Source organism: Enoplosus armatus, chromosome 6 (assembly GCF_043641665.1).
Source record: "Enoplosus armatus isolate fEnoArm2 chromosome 6, fEnoArm2.hap1, whole genome shotgun sequence".
NCBI lineage: Eukaryota > Metazoa > Chordata > Actinopteri > Centrarchiformes > Enoplosidae > Enoplosus > Enoplosus armatus.
This window is the reverse complement of record NC_092185.1, coordinates 25,090,846-25,116,630: the sequence shown is the minus strand read 5'-3', so window position 1 is coordinate 25,116,630 and position 25,785 is coordinate 25,090,846. Positions and strand designations below refer to the sequence as shown.

The 25,785-nt window shown below is 40.5% G+C and overlaps 1 protein-coding gene across 1 annotated transcript; it reads right to left on the bottom strand.

Annotated features, from left to right (window-relative positions):
- Window positions 1-411: 411 nt before the first annotated feature.
- vps9d1 (VPS9 domain containing 1) lies at window positions 412-24,278 on the bottom strand. The gene is made up of 17 exons (XM_070907834.1): window positions 24,163-24,278; window positions 23,152-23,224; window positions 21,566-21,769; window positions 21,222-21,387; window positions 20,351-20,462; window positions 16,719-16,781; window positions 15,585-15,637; window positions 14,619-14,706; window positions 14,430-14,515; window positions 13,136-13,284; window positions 12,107-12,469; window positions 11,793-11,922; window positions 8,847-9,052; window positions 7,701-7,785; window positions 4,567-4,671; window positions 2,225-2,342; window positions 412-492 (listed from the first exon to the last, which is right to left on the bottom strand). Exons 1-16 carry the CDS (start codon window positions 24,247-24,249, stop codon window positions 2,231-2,233), a joined length of 2,082 nt encoding a protein of 693 aa, XP_070763935.1. The 5' UTR covers window positions 24,250-24,278; the 3' UTR covers window positions 412-492; window positions 2,225-2,230.
- Between the last annotated feature and the right edge of the window lie 1,507 nt (window positions 24,279-25,785).

Genomic DNA, 25,785 nt, shown 5'->3' with positions numbered 1-25,785 from the left:
TCTTAAAATAGATGAACCAACACATGCACACACGGTCTAATTTATGAGTTTGCATGTTTGTTATAAGAAAAAAAAAAAAAAAAAAAAAAAAAAAAGCCACAGGGTACATGGATTAAAATGTGCAATGCAGTAAGGGGAAAAACTCTTACAATATGGTTTAAAAATATATTCTCTCATTAGTAAACCAACCACAGTCCCTTTAACTATCCAGTGTTAGTTAATGCAGCACCTTAGAGGACCCGGAAGAAACCCCCGTTTGGCCACATGCAAGGGTCTGATTTGGTTAGGAACAAACTGATAGGCACTGGTTTAGTCCTCTGTTGGAAACAGAGCAAAAAGAAGTCCTTCTGTCGAATATACAGTTTGTCCGCGTGCGTACAAGATAACAGGCGCCCACACAACTTGCAGGGAGCAGCAGGTCCAGCCGTTGACTGTAGCGCAGCGGGGAATGTGGGATAGGCAGTCGGGAGGGTCTCTTGTGACTGCAGCAGCCTACAACGCAAAATGGAATATATTATTTCCTGCGTTGGCAATACGTTTAAAAAATGCTGCATGGGGCGCCCCTGTAGCTCACCTGGTAGAGTGGGCATCCCATGTACAAACGCTGAGTCCTTACCGCAGCGTGTCAGCCCCCTCTCTATCTCCCACTTTTCCTGTCTGTCTCGCCTGTCACTATTCAGGATTAGGGTGGGATGATTTTGTCCTTTCGTTCATAAAGGCTAGGAGCATTCTACATTTTTCTTGCGGCCTTTTCTGATCTCACGAAAAGACCAACACCAATAATGGGTTAGTCCGCCTCTCAACACGCATTCAGCCTGTGGCGCTCAGCCCAAAGCCTCTCCTACTATTATCAACCACAGATTAATCCACATTTGGCGCAGGACGGTGTAGGTGTGGAATTGTCGCTCAGTGCAACGATGTGTGTCATCGATGCGTTTTTCATTCCATATTTGCCCAAATGTAAGATGACCCTGCTTATAGGACTACTCCCACCTTTTTATAAAACACCTGTTTTTGGAAGAAGACTTTTTGAAGATAAGAACACATAAGAACGTTTTACCAAGTTACCAGTAGCCCAAGAATAAGATGATTCCTCATTCCCAAGTCGTTTTCTCTTGTAAATGAGAAACATGAAATATTTCCACGAAAGCATCAACTCAAATCCCTCTACTCTTCCATTTTAACTAATACGCCTGTTTACACAGGCTGCATAATGGCTTCTTCGCAGGATCAATAGCTTTGCACACAACTGCCCTCCTCCCTCCCACTGACCCAGGGGCACTCAGATTAATTGGTGAAAAGCAGCATACAGATTGTACTTTTCTACAAACAAAAAAGCTTGTAGCATCTTATGAATCATTCTGATGACTAAATCACAAACATTTCACAAATGCTTTCAATCCTGAAAATCAGCAACACAAAAACAGTATTCAGGAAATAGGAATCTAATTATGGCATGTTTTTGTCATGAAAGGGGTCAAAATCTATTCTGCGAAGAGAGAAGACATGTAAAGTCAATTAAAACTAAACCCGTTCCTCCAGTACGAAATACTCAGAATGCTCCCCCTTCTTAATCCAGCGGTCTGCAAAGTTAAATAGAGGAATCATTGTGTCACTGGGAGTTTTAGGGGACGCCAGTTGAGGATGTCACATTTTATAACATGCAGTGTCATCACACCCCGTCCCTCGGAGTAGCAGTGTGGAAACATCACCTTGGGCGCCAGACAGGCCATTCAGCGACACACTCACCCCTCAGTGTAGTGCATCAGTCTCACTTCATCCATCCCTTCAGCTTCAACCTCTCCTCATAACTGCTGGCAAAACTGCTCCAAGTGTGAGCTGTACTTCACAGTTCAGTCTGTTCTAAGATCAGGTCAGTAACAGAAACTGACTCAGTCTAAAACAAAACTGTATTAATTTACTAACCTCCACGCCAGTTGAGTCTACACTGTAATTTGTAAGAAAACGAAACATGGAGGACATTGCATCTGTGGCCCCCGTCTCAGTGTTCTCCCGAAATATTTACAGCTCAGAAATATTGACATGACATTCATTTGAACTATATATATATGTATATATATATATATATATGCAAAAACATTGCAGGATACTATATACTGTATTTTCTTTGTTTTCATGAAAAGCCCATTACATACCCTTTAAGGTTACTTAACGCAAAAGGTCAACAGAATCTTTATCAGAGCATAAAGTATGGACTCTTTACCTTTTTTCAAACGGGCTTGTCTGCAGGAAGGTTAGCTCCTGCTGTGTGCAATGATTCAACGTAGGCCAAGGCACTCTGCATGGAGGTCAGACAGTAGCCTTCCTCTCCTATCAAATACCTGAAAAAAGAGAAGCGAGCATTAGCTGATAGCACGACATCAGTGGGTAAAAGTGATAAATCTGGTTTTTTTTCTCTCCCCATTTATTCTACCTTTTTGGAGGCCAGAGAAAACGGGGACACAAACAGAAAACTTCATTCACAATGAGGCATGACCACAAAAATCCCAACCCTCTGAGCACAGAATAAAGCCCCAATTTATTCATTTTACTGTAATCGCCACGTCAGCATTTTCCCATGGTGAGTAAAGGACCAAAGGTCTCTGCTCAGCCTTGACCACATTAGTTAGTGAAAGACATCTGCCTTTTTGCCACTTTTAGAGCTGAGAAACATTCATCCAAAGGGCTGGCAGCAGGAGGAAAGAGGGGACTGATGGATGGAGGGCTGATGTGCGAGGAGAACAAGTGATGAGGGTGAACGTTTGTTAGACAAGAGACAGAAGGGGGGGGCTGGAAAGCAAGTCAACCCTGGCTGACCTTTAAGTAACGAGAGCAAGACACGAGACTGACTGTAGCCAGGACGCTGCACTGCACGGATGGACACAAAAGGTGAGTGGACGGAGAGAGTGAGAGTTGAAAAGTGTAATATATAAAAATGCTACAACAAACCTAAACAAGCAACCACCAAGCATTACATTTGACACAATCTCAATCTTTGAAAACCTTTCCCCCCCACCAAGAAAACACGGCGGAAACTTAATAAAGACAAACAAGAAAGTATGACAAAATGCATTATAATTAGAAAACATATTAATGTGAAAAGACAGAAGAATGGATACATGAGCCATTCTTTTTAATGCTAAGCTAATGCTAAGTCTCGCATCAACCCGCATGCATCTGCAGAGTCATACACTGTATGCTCCTGACTGGTTTAAAAGTATCCTCTGCCGCCAATAAATAGCTCTTGATTTAGCTGTAGCATCTTGCATTTCAGTAATGTCATGTCAAAAATAAAAAAAAGATTTATGGGCCAAATTCATTATCAAGCTAACAGAACCTATTACTATTTTCTGCCAAAGTCAGAGCGGTTTTGGTTATTGCACTTAAAGAGATTTCTGTATTTGTGGGGGGGGGGGGGTTTCCTTTGGTGAATGAAAGTACGCAACATCACCCGCTTCGAACCAGTGAGGAGAGCACAATCAGCGTTTAGCAACATTTTAGCTGTCTAAAGCGAAACACAGACATCGGTGAGTGTATATATACATATATATTGTCCTAGCTTACCTTCTTAATGTACTTTTTTGAGGCTCCCTTGACTGGTTTGTGTGTGAACTGCAGTCATAGCCTTATATACTTGGACTCAGCCAATCATTTATAAGACTTTTGGCTACCTCTTTCACAGCCTTGAGAGAACAAGGGCATGCCAGCCCTCTCTCATAGCCTTGTGGTTGTTCCACCTCTGCCATCACTTGAACCTTTCCAACCCACTGAACTACATAAACATCAAGTGGGGCTTTATTTGTATTTTTATAGAGAAGAAAAGCCAAATCCAAGCTAACCAGCTGGCTTTTATAACTCACTGTTTTTATGGCCGTGAGCAGACCTCTTGGGTGTGGTCTGAACTCACACGCAATGACACTCAGTATGATGTAGTATCTCGACTCAAGCCCACCAGCCCTCCCCCAAGTGTCCTACTGGACTGCTTATCTTGGTTTTTGCTATGATGTATCTAAACTTAGTGTGGCAGTCGTGGATTATGCTTACAACACTATTTTAAGACAGTGTGCACCTGTAAGAAAAGAGTAAGATGGTTATGGATTAAAAATGGGATATTGCGCTGTCAGCTATGTACATGAATACTTAAGCCTGACCAATACTGAATATTTGAGGTGGATAGAGATACCTATAGAGACTTTAAAATAATCTTATTACAGTATATATTTTTCGACATTAAAAACACATTTTCCATAAGGATCCCTTAAATTTGGTTATTAAAGAATTGTGATGAAAATATGTAAAGTTGAATCAGTTCTATACTGGTGGTATATAGAAGGCCTGTGAAGTCTTATGCAATCCAATTTAAAAATTGTAATGGGGAAGGTGTTGGAAAACAATTGCCTATTTTCATATACAGAAGACAGAGCAACATTCAAATTAGACTTCTATCAGCTTCCCTCCAAGTACAAGGCCATTTGCAAACGTCTTTGACCTTTTGGATTTTATTGTGTATTCGGTGCAAAAAAAGGAGAAGGTCATCCACCATCTTTTTCCATCATGACGACTCACCCTTCATGAATGAACTCCTCCAAAGCAGCGCATTCAGACACCAGCTGAGGACACTGGCACCGCAGAGCCACGAAGGACAGGATGGGCAACAGGTCGTCTGCGCCGCTGTCAGGCGAAGGAAGGAAGGAAGGAGGCGGCAAGATCAAGTAGAAGAGGGAAAACACAAGTAAATAAATAGAGCAGAAGGGAAAAAAACAGTAAGTGACATTTACAGAGTATGATGGCATGTGCTCCCCGGGGGATTGAACGGAAACTAAATCAAATGTAGCTCCTAATGGGGTGCGTGTTCAGGGATGGAAATGATAAAGCTTTTTTCTCTCTCACTGAGATCTGTTGGGAGGACAAATTGCAGCCTGGGAGATGATGACAGCCTGATATCGTTCTCCCTGTGTGCAGACAGTGACCATTTGTTTATCAGGACTCACACGCAGGGCTAGCTGCTTGCTTGCTAGTTTGCGTGAGAAGGTAGGTTGCTGGCCCTCGACTGACCTGGCCGCGTGCAATTGGATACTCTCCTTCTGCAGGTTCTGGAAGGTGTGGACAGGCTCATGTAACCACTGAGAGCTGGACCTCACATACACAAAATCGCAAGCCCTGAATTATAATCTTCCGAGTTCACTACTGTAAACACACACGCATCGATCATCTCACATGAAAACTGGTGTCTCCGCATTCCAAGGATACAAAGCACTCTTCCCACATGCATAAATACAGATTTCAGTGAGAAGATTAGGCTCCATTATGGGATTGTAATGCATTCCAATTTTTTGGAGGATAAAACAAGTTTAAAAAAAAAAACAAATGGGTAGAGGGGAAAAATTCTTAATTAACAGGATACAGAGGAAAAGTGGTGACCAATTTAGCAGCACAATAGGAGAGAGAAAAGAAAGGGGTCTGGACAAAAGCATACAAGAGAACAAATGAGCTCCCAGTTGGTCGAGGACAAAGAACTGACGAAAATGGAAATGCTGCTCAATGAATAAAAGAGGACATCGAGTACAATAAAGTGTGTTTGTGTATGAGATTGTGAATTAGAAACTTGAAGTGTAGGGTGCGACAAATAAGCAGAAACAATGACAGCTAAATATGCAATGTAAATATGAAATGCACTAATTCCTGCTGAAATCTGATGAGCTCGTCTGTCAGCAGAACATCGTGATTAGTAGTAAATCCACTTCCAAATTCTATCTGAGCCAGACCTCGGTTAAAAACACCTTCTGTGAGTCATAGTAACATGCAAAAAGGCAACCTGCATTTAGATGGACTAAGAAAAGTCACATATGGGCCTGTGCTGAGCCACAATCAGGACAGAAAAAATGCGAACACTGGCAGATTTGAGGCAGGGAAGTAAACAGTTCAAATGAACCCTCTTAGAATAGCTTAGAATCAAATTTAGGGGCAAACTTTTAAAGTTTATTTCTGAATGAAAGTTTTATTGAATTAGAGCTGCCAGTGGCCACTGGCTAGATAGCAAAATAAAATGCTGTGCTCTGTGATGAGCTGGTAGTGCCTAACCCTTTGAAAAACAGTCGTCCCTTTGAAATGCTGGTTTTGATTCACATTTTAAATCCGGCCAAGCTGCAACGATTTTCACCGAAGGCATGATTGCATTCTTGGTTTCTAAAATATAAACAAGAAAAAATAAATCATCGATTCAGATCCTTCCGTGGTTTGGCCATGTTCCCAGGTGACAAAACAAAATTCCACAGAGAGTGATGATTTCATTTCTTGGGACTATATTTTGTTACCAAGTTGTACATTGTGCGTACTGACAGTACACACAAACACCCTTCAGTGTCACAACTTTTTTGGATAAAAAGCTTTGAGAAGTGCTGTGCCCGGTCAACTCTTCTACTCCGCCGTCTCTGATCACACCACGTACACTCCAACACAATGAGACAGATATGGAGCAGCAGACATAGCCTCAGCCATTCTCAAAAAACATTAGAGGATCCAACAGAAGAAAAAAACGGACAAGGTAAAAAAGACAAGATATCAGATAACTCTTTGGAGAAGGAACATGATTTTTTTGCAGGCCCCCCCCCCACCCCCAATACTGGATGTTTGTGGGTTCCACTCCACACTAAACAGAGGATTTTTACAAACATTAATGATTAAGAAAACCACACAGTTTTGGTGTCATATCCCACAGGTTTCGTGTGTCAACTGCTTTATGCCAATTAAAAAGAGTTTAACCTTAAATTAAGACTGGCTCTCCAAACAAGCCAGCAAACAACCCTAGCGGAAAAAAATATTGGCTCTCAGTTTGTTTACTAGTGTGTTCACTAGAAGTCTCTCACTAGAAGAAGAGAATATCAGTCCACTAACTAGAGGAGTGATGAGGCTGATTATAAACGCATCACTGCTTCCTCTCTTGGATGCGGTTCAGGGGATAATGTGAAGCCACAATGAGAAGATGCACATTAAAAGCAGTTTCCATTGCATCGATTTATTTGTCAGTGTTTTAGTCAGATTTGTCAACACAGAACAATTTTAATTGATGCCACAGTGCACTGTATGTTCTCCATTATGGGTGCTACAACCCACTGAGCCTTTGTCTGACGGTGCATCATCATGGATTGCACAGACCTCCATCTCTTTTCTTTTCTTCTCCGGGCGCCTTGTTGGGTCGTGGGTCTGTTCCAAACCCAGACAGGGCGACCCACTTTGAGGACTGGCCAGGAAGAGGCACTCTATAGGGGGTAATAGACCTAGGAGAGCCCCTGCTGTGCCAGGCTTAGCTGAGCACTGATGAGACCTGACAGGGCAGTTTCCAAGGCAGAGAGCCCTTAAATGATGTTTGGGTACTTCCACTGGACTTTTGGGCAGTCTTTCCCTCCCCATCATAAGCATGGAGTCAATGGAGAAAGGGCTCTTAATTTGAAGTTTAATGAGGTGTACTTTGTAGGACTGTTGTGGTTCTTGTAGTTGAATTCCTCCACTGTTCTGCTCAACGTTCATACACTTTAATCATCAAACTGTTCAGTGTAATCTATCAGTTTATATGTAATGAGGTGTCTTGTTTAACCATTTTGACATTTACATTTTTTCAGTGAGTGAATTTATATTTTCGGCAGTGATTAACATCAAAACTCCAAAGAGCTGGCACTTGTTGCAGATGAGGATTTACTCACATGGCGGCTGTTTTGGGCGTAGAGTCCACCTCATGAAGACACCTGTAATCCTCAGCGCACACACAGATCAGCCGTAATGTCCTAACTGTAACAAAACAGTAAAAAAAAGCAGTAGCAATAAATGTAAACTATGTTAAAACATTTACAACACACTGATGGTCTAAAACTAAGCAATGCCGCAATAAACACCAACTAGTAACTGGTCCCAGACAACAGAGGAAACAGAAAGGATTGTTAGAGCTACTTAAGTCCAATCAAGTATCTTTGGGCCATTATGAATGATTTGCACTCTGCCCACACCAACCAATGTGCCATTTTTGTCAATAAACAGCAAATTAATGGATTCATGGTTCGCATGCACTGAACATTTTTAAAAATGTTGTACACAAAGCAGCTACACCCACCACGAAGACAAGAGCACCACCTACAGAAGCTCAGACTTTATCAACAACCCAAGGGAAAAGACATCTCAGTACTGGAAACACTAGCTGCATCCCAATTTAAGGAACACATTCTTTGTAGGATACAGACTTAAAAAAAAAAGGTGTAGCTTTCAAAGGACTGTGGTTTGTTATGAGAACATGGTCTTCTGCCCTAAATGAGATAGTCCAGCCCCACAGACACCAAAGCTTATGAGTTTAGGAAGTCTTTGTCATCTTCTAAAGTCCCACATTTCTTGATTAACCAATGAAAAATCAATTAATAATTGAAGTTTTTATATATTGACACTTGTCCATTACGAGACAATGAGCTTCCTAGCTTCTGTAGCTAGCAGTAGCGACAGTGTTTGCTGGTTCTGACTAAAACTCCACAAAACAGGATTGAACAGCCTCCACTGACAAAACAATCCCACTTTCAGTTCATAGATGTATAACTTCCCCTGATAGCTTGCAATCGGATACAAAAACAAACTGCTGAATGTGAAACTAATTTAATGCTTATTAATACATGGGCCTTTTTTTTGTTGAGAAAACTAAATTCAATGCTCTTTAAGACTTTAAGACCTGCAGATACCCTGAGTAGAGGTCATGGTACTCTGCCAGAAAAGGGTAGATTGCCTCATTCGGGTTGAATGAATATTCTCTAAGAGAAGGTATGTGTCCTGAAATCCAGCCTTTGTGCAAGAAAGAATAAAAACTGACTCACCAATACATTCCAACTTCCTCTGTGGACAGCAGTCTGTAATGAGAAGCTTAAGCTCCTGAACAGCAGACTCATAGGGGTAGGAACCTTGCAATGTGCTAGGGTCTTGGGGGAACAGTTTCAAGGGAACACCAACATCTCCAGGTGAAGCATCCAGGTACAGCTTCATACTTGTCTCATAGGCCTGCTCCCTTTCCCTGTGGACCTTTCTGAGAAAAAAAAAAGGTTACCAGTCTGAGAATCCAGGCAGGGAAAACATTACACTACCAGGCATTTTGGAAAAAGAATGGTATATGCAATAAAGTTGCTGTCACTATTTAAATTTGACAAAGTTCATGGGTGCAGATGAGCCAGGCATTCCAAACGTTATATAGAATATATAACATCAACAGAAATTTGATCACAGGACTGGTGGTCTAATTTTGAGTGGCTTGGGTATTTGTCCCAACATAACAATTGGCTTTGTTCACGGATGGGAACCCTGCAAGGGTTCTCATCCTTGTGGCTCCGCAAGCGACTCCTACTGGCTGGTCAGGGCCCCTCAGGGCAGGGGATGAAACTGGGAGTGGGGGATAGTGTGAGCCTCCCACTTCAGAGGTTCTCAAATTGGGGGCTGCAGAGACATTGCAGGGGGGCACATATGACCAGGGGGAAAACTGTGGAGTGAAAATGAGGTCGAATAGCTGACCTTTTTCACAGCAGAGATTTTGAGTCAGAATAACTCAGTAATACTAATTGCTAAATTGCATTACAATAATTGCAACCGAGCCGTCGTTATTATTAGTTACCTGTGCTTTCCCTAACCACTCTGTTAGGATGACCACTGTGACAGAGCAAACCCACCACAACAAGTCCAATCACCTTTTAGTTATTTAAATCTGTATTCTTGTCTTAACTCTCTTTCAAACCAAGAAATACAGAACAAAGCAAGACACATTTGCAAATAGTATTACAATATGTCCCGTAATAATGGGATAATGTATATTAGTAGAAGTCGTGTCAAACTATTAAGTCGTCAACACAACTGATAATTCTAAAGACACTATGTGAGTGTAATCACATTTCAGAGAATCAAACCAGAAATAGAAGCTGGGAAGAGGCTGACTAGAGCAGCACTGCCACATGCTGGTCATTCAGAGACCCTGACCCACACTGTATTTCTAAGAAACAATTCATGCCTAACCTTAATATTTCCTTTAAATGCAGTATAATAATAAACATCAACAATACTAAATGCCTGAACCCCCTGACCTCCTCAAAATCTATTGCAAACAAGTTAGTGCCGTCATTTTATGAAAACATTTGCATGAATAGAAACACAATTAATTTGACTTTATTTGAACACAACCCGCCTGAGTTTTTTGCATTTATGAATTGGTTCAGTTGTATGTCAGACAGCAAGATTTTGAGTTATTTCCTTTGCTGTATGCCGCTCGGGACGGGAATCGAGAACCGGTTCCAGTTGAGAGCCGGTTTCAAATTCTCCGAGCCATCGGAAACGTATGCTTCCTGACCTTCTCAATTTCTATGCAATTATGTTTTTCTGAGAATTGCTAAACAATGACATCAAACTCATGCGCTTGCACTGCAGGAAATAAAAGGGAGGAAACGTCCAAAGCGTGGCTTCATTTCATGAAAGATAACAGTGCGCAGATAACAGTTGTAATGTGTGTAATGTGTGTCAAAGGATCATTTACAATGAGAGTGTGAACGCCAGCAATATCCTAAAATATCTTTCTATATAATAACATGTGCGAAGAGTTTCAAATACATGGAATTCCTGGAATTTGAGCTCGAGTGCCACTGCTTCCCAACAGAGCAGCACGTCCATCACTGAGGGTGAATATCCTATGTTATAATAACATTAGCGCCACACAGGCAGGCTTAGCAGATGTCCTCTTTGACTAAGAAAACCTAAATGAAAACGAACGCTGTACAAATATTCTCTCATTTAATCCATTTTAGATGATGACAGACAATAAAACAGCCGTGTTGACACTGAAAACCTGTGAACGCCTACTTCTTTTTTTTTTTTTCCACACAGAAAATTGATCATGAATCAATAAGAGAATCAATAAAGAATCGGACTGATAAGCAGAATCTGTGACGGCACTGGTATCAATACAATCTTAACAGTTCTCATCCCTATATGCCTCTGTGTATTTGCATGTGCAAGCCAATTAAATACAGTTTACATATACTTTTACATTACAATTTACAAAGCACACCATACATTTTAAGATAGATCATAAGATTATCTACCAGTAGCCACTGGTTTGAGCTGATTCTGCTGCCAAACAGCAACGTTTTAAAGCTCCCGTTATCTTTTTCACAAACTGTGAAACAGGAAGAGTCTGCAGTGATTTGATGGGTAGTCGCTGTGTACTGTGGTCAGCTGGGTCAAAGCTGGGTGAGAGCAAATGGCAAAATTTGTCAGTTCCAATTTTCATTGTTTTGTATTTTGTGATGTAAACTGCTGTTTCTAAATGTGTTTTCTGAGAGTAAGTATATATACTGTACACATGTTTTATAAATATAAAAACAACCATTATACCCTCAGTTCCCAGTTCATTACGTACACGGCCGTGTAATAAATCCTACCTTCATAAAAACGGTACAATGTTCTGCTTTTGTTCAAACTGTTTTAGAGAGGGGTTGATTAAACTTCAAGATCATTTGAGAGGATGTAGTTGTGGTGCTATTAAACTGTATTGGATTATACAGAGAGGCGTTTCTGTAATTTAGCCTACCTTTATTGATATAAATGGGTTAGACAAAAATAGATACACCTGTTTATTGCAGGACTGCAGCGGCTCTACGCCTCCTCAGTTTGAGAACCACTGTTCTAGCTGAAGCGTTGCATATTTGATTTGAAAACGCAGTGAAAGAAAAACTTTGCATGCAAGTATGAGTACACGTTTCAGGTCACAAGGATATAAGCTGCACTACCTGAAAAGAGCCACCAAGGCGCTCCACAGGGGCATGAAGAAGGCTTCCTCTATGCTGGCGAGGCACAGGTCTTTAGAACTGGCTGTGTTTAAACACTCAAAGGACAGCAAACACAGTGACAGAAGCTGATCTGAAACACAAAAAAAAACACCCCTAACATTCAATATCCAACAACCTTTACATTGACTGTTTATGTAAAATTCAGCCCAACATTTTCAACAGCAAAGGAACTGTTACTGTTGAAAATCAACATGGTAAAACACTTACTATGCATGCAAACACAAACACACACCACCCTCCATCATCGTGCTCACCAATTGCAATGTGAATGTCTTTGACAACGGCTTTCAGGTGCTCTGTCAGCGCTCTCATCTCCAGGTCCTGGATGTTTCCCTCGTCCTGCTCCGACTGCATCGAGGGATCACAGGTCAACTCTAAATCTGAGCCGGTGTCGTCTATGCTGCCGTGGGGCGGGGCCCAGTCCAACTGGGTCATAAACTGCTCCAGATCTTCAAACGAATTCTCCCGATCCACCGTCACCTGTGTGTGAGGCTCCTCCCCTTCCTCGTCGTCATAGTTGGCATAGAGGTCGTGAGAGAGCGAGGGGGAACAGCCGGTGCTGAAGCTCTGGCCACCAATGCTACTGCCCACAGTCCTGGTTGGCTTCCTCTGGGTCTCTGTGTGGTCAATTTCACATAAACGTTAAATCAGTGTGTCTACATGTATCAGCAAGTACATTTTAAGACTAAGACTTTTAATGCCACCATTTTAATTAAATTTCAGGCCAATGTTGCAGAAACGAGAACACACCGGTTAGTCTGTTTAAGAATAATAGAAATAGAAGGCGGGAATCCTTCTTAGTAGTTACGATTGGAGAGAGAGATGTCAAACAGAAATGGCATTTGGGTTGTTGGGAGTGATGGGAATGATGGAATCACCAATGATTAAGGTGGAGATGGGAGATGATCCACTGAGTCCCTTTGCATACAGTGGTTGAGGCAACCACCCAGTGTTGTTGAGCCAGGGCCTTCAAGCTCATCCAAAAATCTAATACATATTTAGCATTTTGCAACGTAAACACACAAGAGACCATGTTTGTTTCTGGGGTGATCGGGCAGTTTGGATTGATAGTGAACTGGTTTTAGCGAATCGATCACTATAGTGGATGATGTATGGTATAAATCCTAATTGCTTTGATGCACCCAATTTGCAATTTTACAAAAAAGTACTTTATATTACCAAACCAGCTGACAGAAGCTGATAAAATGAACAAGATACATGTGAACCCCATCTTGTCCTAATCAACCCACCTCACAAACACCTGGCCCTGGCCCTGGTCCTACCTGGATGAAGCAGGTTGTGAGTGCTGCGAGAAGGCCTCAGCGGCAGGGCAGGACTCTGAGGGAGGCCTTTACTGACGATGGGGTACAGCCTGTTGTAAACCCTGTACTGGTGTTTCCTCAGCAGCTTCACTACTGGGTGGTCAGACCGGCTGAGGAAACAGTGCAAATGTTAGTCCATTTGGCCTGAAAATATTGAATGTCTTGTTACAAGTACTTCACCTATTCATATACATATCATATTCATATACTACCTCACTATTTATTCTTCAATGTTTAAGTGCAATAGATATATAGTCATACACTTCAGTGCAACACATACATACATATACATTGTTATTGTATATATTTTTTACCTCATTGTTCACTTAAATACTGTAAATGTGTATATTTTTTATTTTCTATTTCTTATTTTTATATTTTGTACATATTTTTAGTTCTAAATTATGCTACTTTACTCTTGAATGGGAGCACCGGTACTGTACAATTTCCCCCCGGGGATCAATAAAGTATTTCTGATTCTGATTCTGAAGTAGTGTGATGACAAATTCCACATAGATCTATAGTAAGAGACAACAATTAGGCAGTTAGGGATATAGTAGTGGAAAAGTCTACTGGCATCTACAGTATATGGCTTTAGAAAACTAACACTATGGAGGAAACCTGTAGGTATATTCGTAATACAATTATTTGACTTGAGTGTGTATCGTAACAATAACTGGAGCCATATCTAAAGATAACAAAAGGGAAGCACACTTCTGAACCATCACGTATTGACAGGGATGATGCAATACAACAAAGCAAAACTGAGTTGACCTTTTGAACAGACCAAAAAATGTGTTGTGTGGTGGTGTGATGGCTATCATTCAGGTTAGTGTCAAAGTATAAACACTGCTGAATGTGTAAATATGATGATTGTATATGCATGTGTAGTATTCCTGAGTGAGTGGGGTGAATGCAGGTTCAAGCCAGTTTAACACCAGTTAAAGCCTCAAAAATGGTACAGGACCAGGGGTTCAGACCAAGTTAACTTGTTATATAACATAAGTTTTCGGGCTAAAGTTGTGACAAAGACATTCTGCAATGTTTGTGTGAACTAGGACTTTCAGGGCCGGGCGAAATTCTCCCTGAATTTCAGTTTCAGCATATCCTGTTAACTCCCTGATCTTATATCTGGAATAACCTCAACTGTCTCTTAAAACGGGATCACACAGGGACAAAAACACAGAAGCTCCATTTACACACAAATGTTACCTCAAACTTTAACATTTAAAATGCTCATGTTGCAGTCAGTTACCTGAGCAGGTAGGAGACTAGACCTGATACTAATGTGACATCATCAGGATTCTTCCTCATGTTGGCTTTCCACAGTTTGGGCCAATCCTAAAAAAAAAAAAAAAAAAGTATAAATGACTTAATGGCATCCACATCTACAATTTTAGAAAACAACGTTGATTAGATTTATAGTGATTACTCGCTAACTTACGTGGTCTTGCTCATATTCCAGGACATTGGTATAGAGAATACGCTGCTCTTGCTCCTCTGCAGTCATTGCGCCAGATGCTGCAAATCTCCTATAATGACCAACACACAATACAAGACAATATTTACTTACATCCATTCTTGCAGGCACACAGTACTTGCCAACCTTGGAAGTATCACCCTTGTGAGTGCATGAATATCAAGAGTCCCTGATGAGTTTTTTGTCCTCATTGCGCAACCACAGTATGAAACCTGCATCTTTGTGGACTGATTTAGTGTTGAAAGCCGATTTATTCACAAATATTAACCAACTTGCTATCACTACACAGGCTATTATTATTTGATTATTATTTTCTTTACAAATAGGTCGATAGGTTATACAGTATATATCGTATGTTTGCTGCCATGACCAATAAACTAAAACACACAAATGACAGCGGAAGGACATGCTGATCTATTTCACACACTATCTGCGTTGATGCAAACTTAAATGCCAGTATATGTACTATACCGTCACATCTCACTTCTTATCTAACTCAATTTAACTCAGTTTGCCCTCTGTATTGTATTTTTGGTGAAATAGTGACTGTAAACCATCTTCAAAACTGTGTGCCTCTAAATATGATTTCCAAAACCGACAAACCCTTTCCAAGAATTTACTGAGTGCTTAGATACCAACACAAACAGATAATACCACAGGCTCTTTAGGGAGCCTTTCAAATGCACAGTGGGGCACTAACACATCAATTTCAAGTCAGTCACATGGCTGCAATTGTTGTGGTAGTAGCAATGTACGTGCTGGTTCCTTTTCAAAGGGAGCTCCTTATGTATTTGAGTATCACGCATGCTTGTAAAGAGGCATGCATGATACTCAAATTACATTTTAGGTGGTTAAAGAAAGAAGGCAGGAGCTAAAACCAGAATGAAGTTTTAACCTAATTCAGTGTGTTTGCAGAGAACCATTGTGTACCTGTTGGCCTCTTCCTGTAACCTTAGTCTTCTCTCCTCCATCTTGCGCTGGAGCTGATGTTACAACAAACATTAAGGAAACTTCTAAACATTATTATCATTACATGGGTCAGCTATAAGTGACAACTTTTGATGGACATGAAAAAAACCAATCAAACACAAACATTCCATTATGTAAATATCAAATTTCAAACTGGTCACTAGCTCAACATTAATCAATAGCAATAATAAGAAAACTGGGTCTGTAGAAAGTTCAATAGTTTTCACTTAAATGCAAACCACCATGAAAGCACATGACGAATACGCCCTGGCTAATCAACAGCCTATCGTATCCCTTGATAACAGAGCGTCGCTACGAGTGACACGCAAACAGTCAATCGTTTAACAGGTGTGTTGTTCGGTTGCACCATCGATGTGCGACTCAACAACAGAAACAGCGTGGAATGAGAAATTTAGTGCAGACTGTGAGGAAAAGCTTGCGAGTATGGCAAATTCAAAGTAAGGTGGTTACATTTTAAATAAAGTGGTTAAATTCAACCTTTTTTCTCCTGGTCTTTATTAAAAATAGGTAATTAAAAATGATGAATAATTAAGACTAAAATGAAATATTTGATTGTGATAACATTTTAAGCTATAAATCACCCAGCCCTACTATGATCATTACCATACAGTTAAATGTAGTTTTTCAGCTCACAAGCCTTCCTCTTCTCCTGGGTTGTTTCCAAATGCGCCATGTATTTCATGGCTAACTGAACATTATAATGAGAACTAAGGCCTTGGTTTTTCCACATAAAATGTCACTTGTCATTTCTAGCGATCTGGGGGATAAAACTTAGTAGTTGATAAATACCTCAAATACCTGAGTAAATAAAACAGTCTCTTTAACTTTTCAACATGTTTCATGAGAGACTAATGTCTGCCATCTGTCCATTCCTGCACACAGTTCACCACTCACACTTGAGGGATTTGGAAAGCAGGGGAAATGTTATCAATTAAGACAAATCAAGTCACGTAAGACATGAGAATAAAGCATCACACAATGCCTTAGTGAAGACTTAATGATATTAGTAAAGCTAGCCTTCACCAATCAAGCAACACAGTGAAAACAGGTCACAAGCTGACAGCAGAAGGATACGGCATCCTGCCTGGCCTTGGCTATGATGAGGTTCTCCATCATCTGCCGCTGCAGAGAGAGCGTCTGCATTGAAAAAGAGGAGAGGAAATTATTTCAAATACACACATTCATGCAATTAAATGAAATATGACCAAGGAAAAATATTATGTAAAGTTGTATTAATATGTGAATTCTGTAGAGAAAAATCCAATTTATCGCAGCACAAACACAAAGGTGGAAATGAACTTATGGCCAATTTCTTAGTATTACCAGGGGAAATAATAAGACAGGCAACTGCCGCCAATGTACTGAAGTAAAACAATTATGTTAGAAATGTGAAACCACTATGTCATGTCCCAATTTCAATCTAAAATCTATTAACAAAGTCAGTAACAGAAGCTTTAACATAACTCACTGAAAAGGAACCACCAACATGATACAACCTGCACTGCAACAGGGATTTTGGTCACACAGACCCAAAGTCCACTACTATCAACCACTATAACAACGACCTAAAGACTGCATTAAGTCTATAGTAATATCTGCCAGAGTAGTTTAAAAGTTAGTGTGAACGCTGTCATATAGTTATACTGGCGCAACACAAAGACGTTAGGACCGTTCACTCCTTGGTGACTGTGGGGCCACAAAACTGTATCAAAAAAACTACGCTGCAGTCTGTAAATATAATATTGCTTATGAAAACATGCAATAAATGTTGTGTAGCAGCTCGTGAGGTTTTACGAACATTGGTGTGCGCCCTCTGAACTGACAATTTAAATGCCATAATGTTTGAAGGAACTCGGTGCGACGTTTCCTACGTGGCGTTAATCAGTTAGCTAGCTGATATGACTTTACCTTTACAAACGCCTTTAGTTTTCTCCAGTAAGGACGAAGCTCCACTTGACGGCGAAACATTTTCCGTATCTGAATAATAAGTCAGCAAGAATTTAAAAAAAAAAAAATCTCCAACAGAACAACAGAATTGATATCGGAATAAAATAGGTTAGCCGTTGCAATTAAGAACATAGTCTGGCGTTACAAATGAAATGTTAGCTAGCTAAGTCTCTCGCTTACCATCATTTTTTTTCCTGCCCGGCGATAGTTTTCACCCAAGAGATGGATACGGTGGAAAAAGTTCTGCTTTTTAGTCACGACGTTTTCTAGCCTTACATAATCTGTGCGCGTAAAGAAATCTTTACACAACCCCACTCCCCCTTCACTCAGGTGGGTATTCATTCATCAGACGCGGCAAGCTAACAAATACCTGACCGGACGTACAACAAGAAATTCAAAATAAAAGCGCACACACGATGGACGTTGAGACCATTCCGTTGAGTGGAGCACTTCCTAATGTTGACAAAAGTTTAGGGAAAACGCGGGGTTCCCACACTCATTTGTAGCCTACGTCAAGGCATTGGAATTGGCTGCTTTTCTTTATATCTGATGAAGAAACATACAGCTGAACAAACTAATTAATCGTAGAGCATCATGCCCTTGGACAACAATGAAGGAAGAAGAAAAAAAGTTAGTGAGTTTGGGAGTATGTTGTAAATTGGCTGATTTAGCCATGTTGGAGAGCAGCCAAGTTGTTTTAAAGTGACAGTGGCTGGTGTGAACACTTTCTTTGTGTTTAGAAGTGTGTGGGATCACAACAAAAACACACAGTCCAATTTAAGACTTGAACTCATTCCAGCTCATTAATTTAAAAGTGTTATTAAAACGAGCAATCAGTCCAAATGGACGAACACTGTGCAGCCTGCTGTGCAAGCACACGCTCGCTGTGTCCAAATTCCGACCAATCAAGAGTGTGACATTGCCATCAATAGAGAACACCAACGGTTGCCCTCAAGCCGATGACAAAGTGGTCAGTCTCAATGGTAAGTTCTATGAACCACGTGTTTAAAGTACACGATCCAGTGTTTCACTTCAACATGTGATAAAAGTTAACAGGTCAATAGTGAATCTAATCAAATAACATCCACTTATCTGCAACGTCCTGTGATTTTCAACATGCGCGTCTGCTAACAAGAACAAACAGTGGAGTTAAGGCCCGGCTTCCATCATTTACACCTTACATTGGATTCTTCATTAATACATTTTAACTGACATACCTACATCATAGTTGCATGACGTTTCCTGCCTCAACAGGTTGAGGAGGATTGCCTGAACACTGATTGGCCTGCGATGGATACACTGATTATGTCATCAAAATTTAAAAGAAGGCTGACTATTTTGGCTACACTTGAAGGAGCCTCTGAAACGGGACTTGTTAGCCCTTTTATGATGCATTATTCAGTCTTAAAATGTAGTCTCTGAGGGATGCAGGTCCTTAATCAGGACACAGGTACTGTTTATCCCAGATGCAGGGCTCTGAGGCTACTGCTGGCCATTAGGGAAGCGGATCAACACACACCAAGCAATCATTTGTAGCTTTACCTATAGGAACTTTAAAATCTAAAATACATTCACTGTACATTACTGTGTCTATTGTGAACAGCGCACTCTGTGCACTTAGTAGTGTGTTATCATATTAGTGACTTTGTTAAACTGCACATTTAACTTCAATGACTACTGTCTGGCCCTCTGAACCATGTCAGAATGGACACAGTGATGTTATTGATGCGGATTCTATACTTGTGTGTGTGTATATATATATATATATATATATATGTCTATTTTGATCACAGACATGCACCCCCATTTAGATGGAACTAGTTCCTGTTGAGGTCCAGACTACACAGCATCTCCCCACTGTGAGACGGCCCGGTGGCCACTGTTGACAGGCCTGTAACCGTGTCTGGAACAAACCCCGCCCTAGTCAGAAATATGTTATGGTACATGATTTCTGAGTACTCGACTTTTATCAGCTACTAGACTTTTCTCATCCCTAATATTGATTAGGTAGTAAATGGGCATGCTTACTTGCACGTGTGACATTTGAGAAACACCTGGGAAGTTTTTTTGCGGTTCAAAAACTTAAGCATCTTCTATTTATCTACACTGTAATTTGATTTCTATTTATTTAATTTCTATTCATCTACACCATGTATAGTGTATTCCAATCCATATGCAAAATAAAAAGTCCTTATTTATCCAAAGTTAAAAGTAGTCCGTTTTTCTATCAGTAAAAAACAAATAAATAAAAAGAGTAATTGTGCTTTCTTTCTCACATTTAGTCGGGAAATCATTTTAGAAAAGGTCCTCACATTTTTAAACTCGTTCTCATAACATTTCTTATTTTACAGCTACTTGGACTGAATGACTGACATATAGACCTGCTGTGTTTTGGAAGAATCGTGCACGGCACAGGCCCCCGCAAATGGCACACAGCTTATTTGTGTATCAGACAGGGAAAGAAATTGGAGTAGGTCATGCCTGAAGTAAAAACCTAAATCATTTTTGTGTAACCCCCAAACAAACTGCAACTTTATATACCATAAAACATAATGTAATTAACTCATGTTCCAGTTTGGAGGATAATATGGTCAACAAATAGGACACATACTCCTACAAAACAACATCTAGTGGGCCTTAAGCTGAAGTCAACAAAATGTCTGGTCAGGGACTGAAACCTGAGCCACGAGGTCTCTCTCTCTCCCCCTGTTTCTCACACTCACACACGCGTGTGCACACACACACACACACACACATACCATAGACGTTTTCTTATAGGCCTGACCAGGTGTGAGCCTTGCCAGACGAGCTTCATAATTGGCTTTCAACTTCTGGTTCAAACGGGATGCTTCTTCAATGGGTGTCAGCTCCCTGCAGCACACACACACACACACACACACACACACACACACACACACACACACACACACACACACACACACACACAAAATACATACAAGCAATATACTTACTTAAGGGGTGGGTCACAGGCAAATAAAACAATCTCTCACCTGTCAGCATGACAGTGTTATGATTAGCAGTTTACACTGACAGTAAAGGCTACTGAATATTTCTAATCAACATGGCTGACATTCTCGATAGAAAGCTCACACAAGCACAACACTCACATATGGTGACAACAAGATTCTGCAAGTTACATCTAATATTTAAAAACCCAGAAATGAGTCAGCATTTTTACACTTCCGGTTCCCTCGTCTCGAACTCAGTGGGTTTTTTGAATGGGTTTTTGGTTAGATGGCTAGACATTCTCTCAAAAGTGAAGCTTAGTGGTGGTGACGTTGAAGTAATGCGACCGTGGTGTAGTTCCTTTATAGCCTAACGTATCTTTAAAACCTTGGAAACTGTATAAAAGACTCAATCATTTTAATTGTATTTCCAACCACAGGTCTAAAATATAGATAACTGAATTCAAGACATTTAAGAGTGTAAGAATCTGTTTGATGTTTTGACCTGTTTGTCGGTCAGTTTAAAATACTGTGCTCTGAATGGAAACTAGAAGTGACTAGTTTTTGGAAATCTCTGTTATCCCTGCTGTGTTGTACACTTCCGAGGGTATCTGTTATTGAATGGAGCAATATTTGCCCTCCTTGATAAAAACCCGGCCCTTACTTTTTGCTTGTGTCCTGTGACACCACTGTTTGTAGTCTCTGGAAGATTTCGGGAGGCAGAAAAGGGGAGAGCTCTCCGCCACCGTCTGACAACACCCTGCGGTGACCGGCCTTTGTTGGGTTGGTTGCTTTATGCTCTCCGTCAACAGGAGTATCAGATGGAGGGACTGTGACAGCAGAGGTGAAACAAAGAGACAAAAAGTTGTGACTGGCTTAATGGACAAAATCCTGTGGCTATACATTGGCTTGTTTTGATGTGTGACCCCAGGGGAAGGTTCCAAGTTAGCAATGATTGAATGGTATGTTAGTAAAAGGCATGCTTCTGATTGGAGGGGATCTATTCACCAGTGTTTGCTGCAACAGCGGCTGGGAGGACAGCAGTCTGATGGGGCTCTGATTGGCCAGGTGAATAGGGAGTGGAGACGGAGGCAGAGAGGTCAGGGGGGTCAGCGCTCTTCCCTATAAATGACTTGGCTCTCTCCAGACACTGCTCAGCCAGCCTTAACATCCGCTCCACCTCCACCGCCACCATCTCCCTCTCCTCTGAGGCTGGGAGAGAAAGAAAGAGACAGAGAAACACAGAGAAAGTCATAGTAGAGTAGTGATCTGTTAAGAGAAGCTACTCCTGGATGACTAATCTAATGCAGGTCTACTATTTAAAAAGGTCATCACACGGCATTTGAGATCTGATTCAACTGCGTGCTGACAATCAAGCACTGTATTCAAGCTGATTAGTTCAAGTCTGGTTAGAATGATTAACTACGTTAGCAAGGGGTGCTGCGTGTGTTCCGCTTGTTCCCATGAGGCAACTCTGGTTTGGCCCTGACCGGCACTCTATTGACTGCCACAACCTCAGAGGATTTTCTATTGGTTTATAAATCAGCCTCATCTGAGATTGCCAACATGGTCCAGAAGAGAACTGACTGTGCAATAATGTTTGAGTACCACAACTTGCAGGTCAATTAAAGATACCCCAAAATACAGCATGTGAAACTGGAATATACCAGATGATCATTTGACCTTCTGGACTTGCTTCTACACATACTTCATACTTTATTTCAAAATTTATGCTACTTTCTACTCTTGAATGGGAGCACCGGTACTGTATACTGCAGTTCCTATTGGCTGGCACTAGAGGCTGGAAGAAGGCTGAGAATTCTTGATGCAGCTTTTATGCTACTAATATGGATAGCCTCTTTGCAACAGCATTCTAATTGAATGAAATGTGAATATGTGCCCACGCAAGTAAAACAAAAATCACCAAAGGAAAAAGGGCAATAGGCCCAAAAAGTCTATAGGATATACAGTATAGGATCCACAGCATTGCTGATGATATCAGATGCATACAGTGTCTGGTCTGACCACATTACATGTAAAAGATTTAATTTAACTCATTTGAGAATGAGACCCTGTGTCTCAATGAGATTACCTGTTTAAATATTTTTTTATTATTAAATTTAAAAAAATAATAATAATAATAATGAAAAGGGAATTTGCTTCGGAGAGCTCACACAAAGCTAATTATCCAATGAAAGGGCCCATGTAAGCTATAACTTCTATCTATGAGCAACAAATAAAAGTCACACACAACTTCACACTCTCTACTGTTGCAATAGTGCTTGAAGTACAACCTGATAATGAGGCAGGTTCAACTGTTACATATATCACAGTCAACAATGTGACCACAGTGAAATGTTTAAGGGCCTTTCATGCAGCAACTTTGCTAGCAGTTGTAAAACTCCTAGAGTAGTAGGAGGAAATGCATACAGATCCCTAGATGCTAGTTTCATTTTCTCAAAAGCTGACTGAAGGCCCGTTGGACGACTCCGTAGTAGCAATAGAGAAAAAAAATCACAAGGATAGATCATAAAGCATCTCAGCACACATCTTAATCGTCAGTCATACACCGTATGTCACTGCTCAGATCTTACTTTGGGAACCAGCTTCTTCCAAAAGTGCATTTGATATGTAGTTGATCGTCCGGAGGTATTCACAGTAGGCTTCCTGCAGAAAGACCACAAGCATGTAGTATCTTATTGTTATTATTATGTTTTTATGGCGTACAGTAAATATAATAATAATTACTGCAAGAATGAGACATGGAAATAGTAACCCTGGAGTGTGACAAATTATTAGAATTGGCTGGCCAGTTCAACATTTGTTTCCTACGTTTTACAAGTCAATTCAACACATCAAACATTTTTAAAAACTTATAATACAATATGGGAGGGGCAGGGGACAGCAGTAGGGCAAACTTTGTCAAGTGTCTTAATTGACTTGATATACTAATAATTATCAGGACTATGATATCCATGTGCAGAGTAATGCTGCCATTATACTACACTTGTGATACGCCTGTATAATGTTTCAGATAGCTTATTGATATCTGACGCAATTTAGGAGAGTTCATATTTACTTTTTCTTTATTTTTCTAGCTGTACAAATCGAATTCAATAGCAGTCTAACATTATCATGATAGTCGAAAATAAAAGCATAGTGCGTATTGTCACGTTTTATTAATATTGGTTCATTAGTACAGCATTTGAAGTGAGTAAGCGCTCGTGCTTTTGGAATAACAAGCTAGCTAGCTACTTATTAGCTAACTGCTAACGTTACGTCTAAAATCACATTAGTGATATTAACTACAAGAACAGGAACTACAGGAAAAGTGAGTGGTTTTTCATTTAATGACAGGTGAAATTCACAGAATATACATTAAAAGCGTTCCGACGTTGAATGGCTCTTGGTGGTCCGCAGCACTGAGTCCCGGCAGGTGTGTTTACGTTCAACACAACAACAACTTAGTGACAGGTTAGCTAGCTAACCCGCAGACAGCCCCCGCCCCCTACCCCTTATCTGCTAAACATACGTCACTACAGATGGTTTCCTGTGGGGTTTAAACCTTCGTGTTATCGCTGCAGTCAAGCGACGTAGCCCACTACCTTATGTTTGTTCCCTCCGTCCAGCTGTATTGCTGTTTTGGCCATTTTCATGGCATTTTGAAGGGGCTTCACCCCACTGTCAGCCATGGTGAGTCCAGGACCTCCTCTACGTTTCCCTGTCTCCTTCTTCTTCTTTGGATTCAGTCATGGCAGATTGTAAACACATTTTAAAGGCGTATACTGCCCCCTACTGTACGGGACTGGCAGAGTCAAGGCACTAATCCATCTGAACACTGATATTAATGAACGAATTAAAAACAGGTTTGAAAAGCAGATACTGCATTATCTCTGGGTCACTTCATGCATCAGCTGCACTCAGTAGCCGTTAACAAAATTCTGTGGTTCAAAGGTTTTTTAGAAAATACTCTACAACTCACCCTTTCCACAAGATAAGATAAAATAAGATAATCCTTTATCAATCCCTCAGCGGGGACATTTGCATTGTTATAGCAGCATACAGGAGAGTGCAAAAGCAGAGACATAAGTAAGAAAAATCAAGATATGATAAATAAAAATGATAAAGACCGTTATTAAAAAAAACTACTAAAACTAAACAACTAATTTACAAATTTACAAATTCACAGAACAAAAAAAACACCATTTGTTATACATTCAGAAATATTGCATGAGAGTGGATTGTCCGTTTCGGTGCGCGTGGTCAGTGCTGAGGTGGACATAAAATGACTAAAATTGTTCTTTCCTCTATTTTCTGCTTTTCTTCTCTGCTTTGTCACTGTCTCTGTCCCTAACTGCACGACTGTATGTTGATGTAATGTTAAAGTCAGGTTTACTTTTTTTATATCCTTTGTATCCTTGGTATCCTTTAGAGAGCAATGTATGTCCATCAGGAAGCCCCATTCTAGGCAAATAGGCACAGGATCATTGGTTGGTGCATTCCACAGAGTTTGGCGAATACTCGGTTTGGTTGTATAGGAGGTGTGTCAATTAATATGTCAAGTAAGGTCCTTTAGCGAAACAAGCAAGTTATGCCCCTGCTTATGACCTGCTTTGTTCTGATTTAAAATGCACACACTTTTTTCCTGCAATACGGGTTACACAAATATGGCAATTTATGTAAAATAAGCCTAGAAAAAAAAGCCTAGCCAAGAATTTGGCAACCTGTTACTGTATTGTATGGGGTATCAAAAACAAATGAGAAACCCTTTTCAGGGTCACCCAAATATGTTATGTACATCATTTTGGTCTTTGGTCTCATAATCAGGAGCCACTAATGACATTAACAAGCAGCTACATGGAATTCAGCCATCATTATTGTATAATTTACGCCTGTGCTTTGACCTACTGTGACATGGAGATGGAATTTTGTAAGAGCAGTGGTCAGTGGCAGTGGAAGTGGTATTTTTCAGTTCAAAACACGCATATATGAAGAAACATACATTGTTTCTCAAGATTACCCTTGATAAGAGAATTTCTTGACCTAGTTATATAGACAACATTCTAACTAAAACGGGCAGAGCAGCACCTGCCATCGGAAAGGGTCACTGTCTGTCTCCAAGCACATTAAAACTGTTTGCGCGATGCTCTGTTTTGACACGTCTGGACTGCTGTGGATATTGTGACTGATACAGGGTTTATATAGTTTTTGACAATGACATGGCGGGG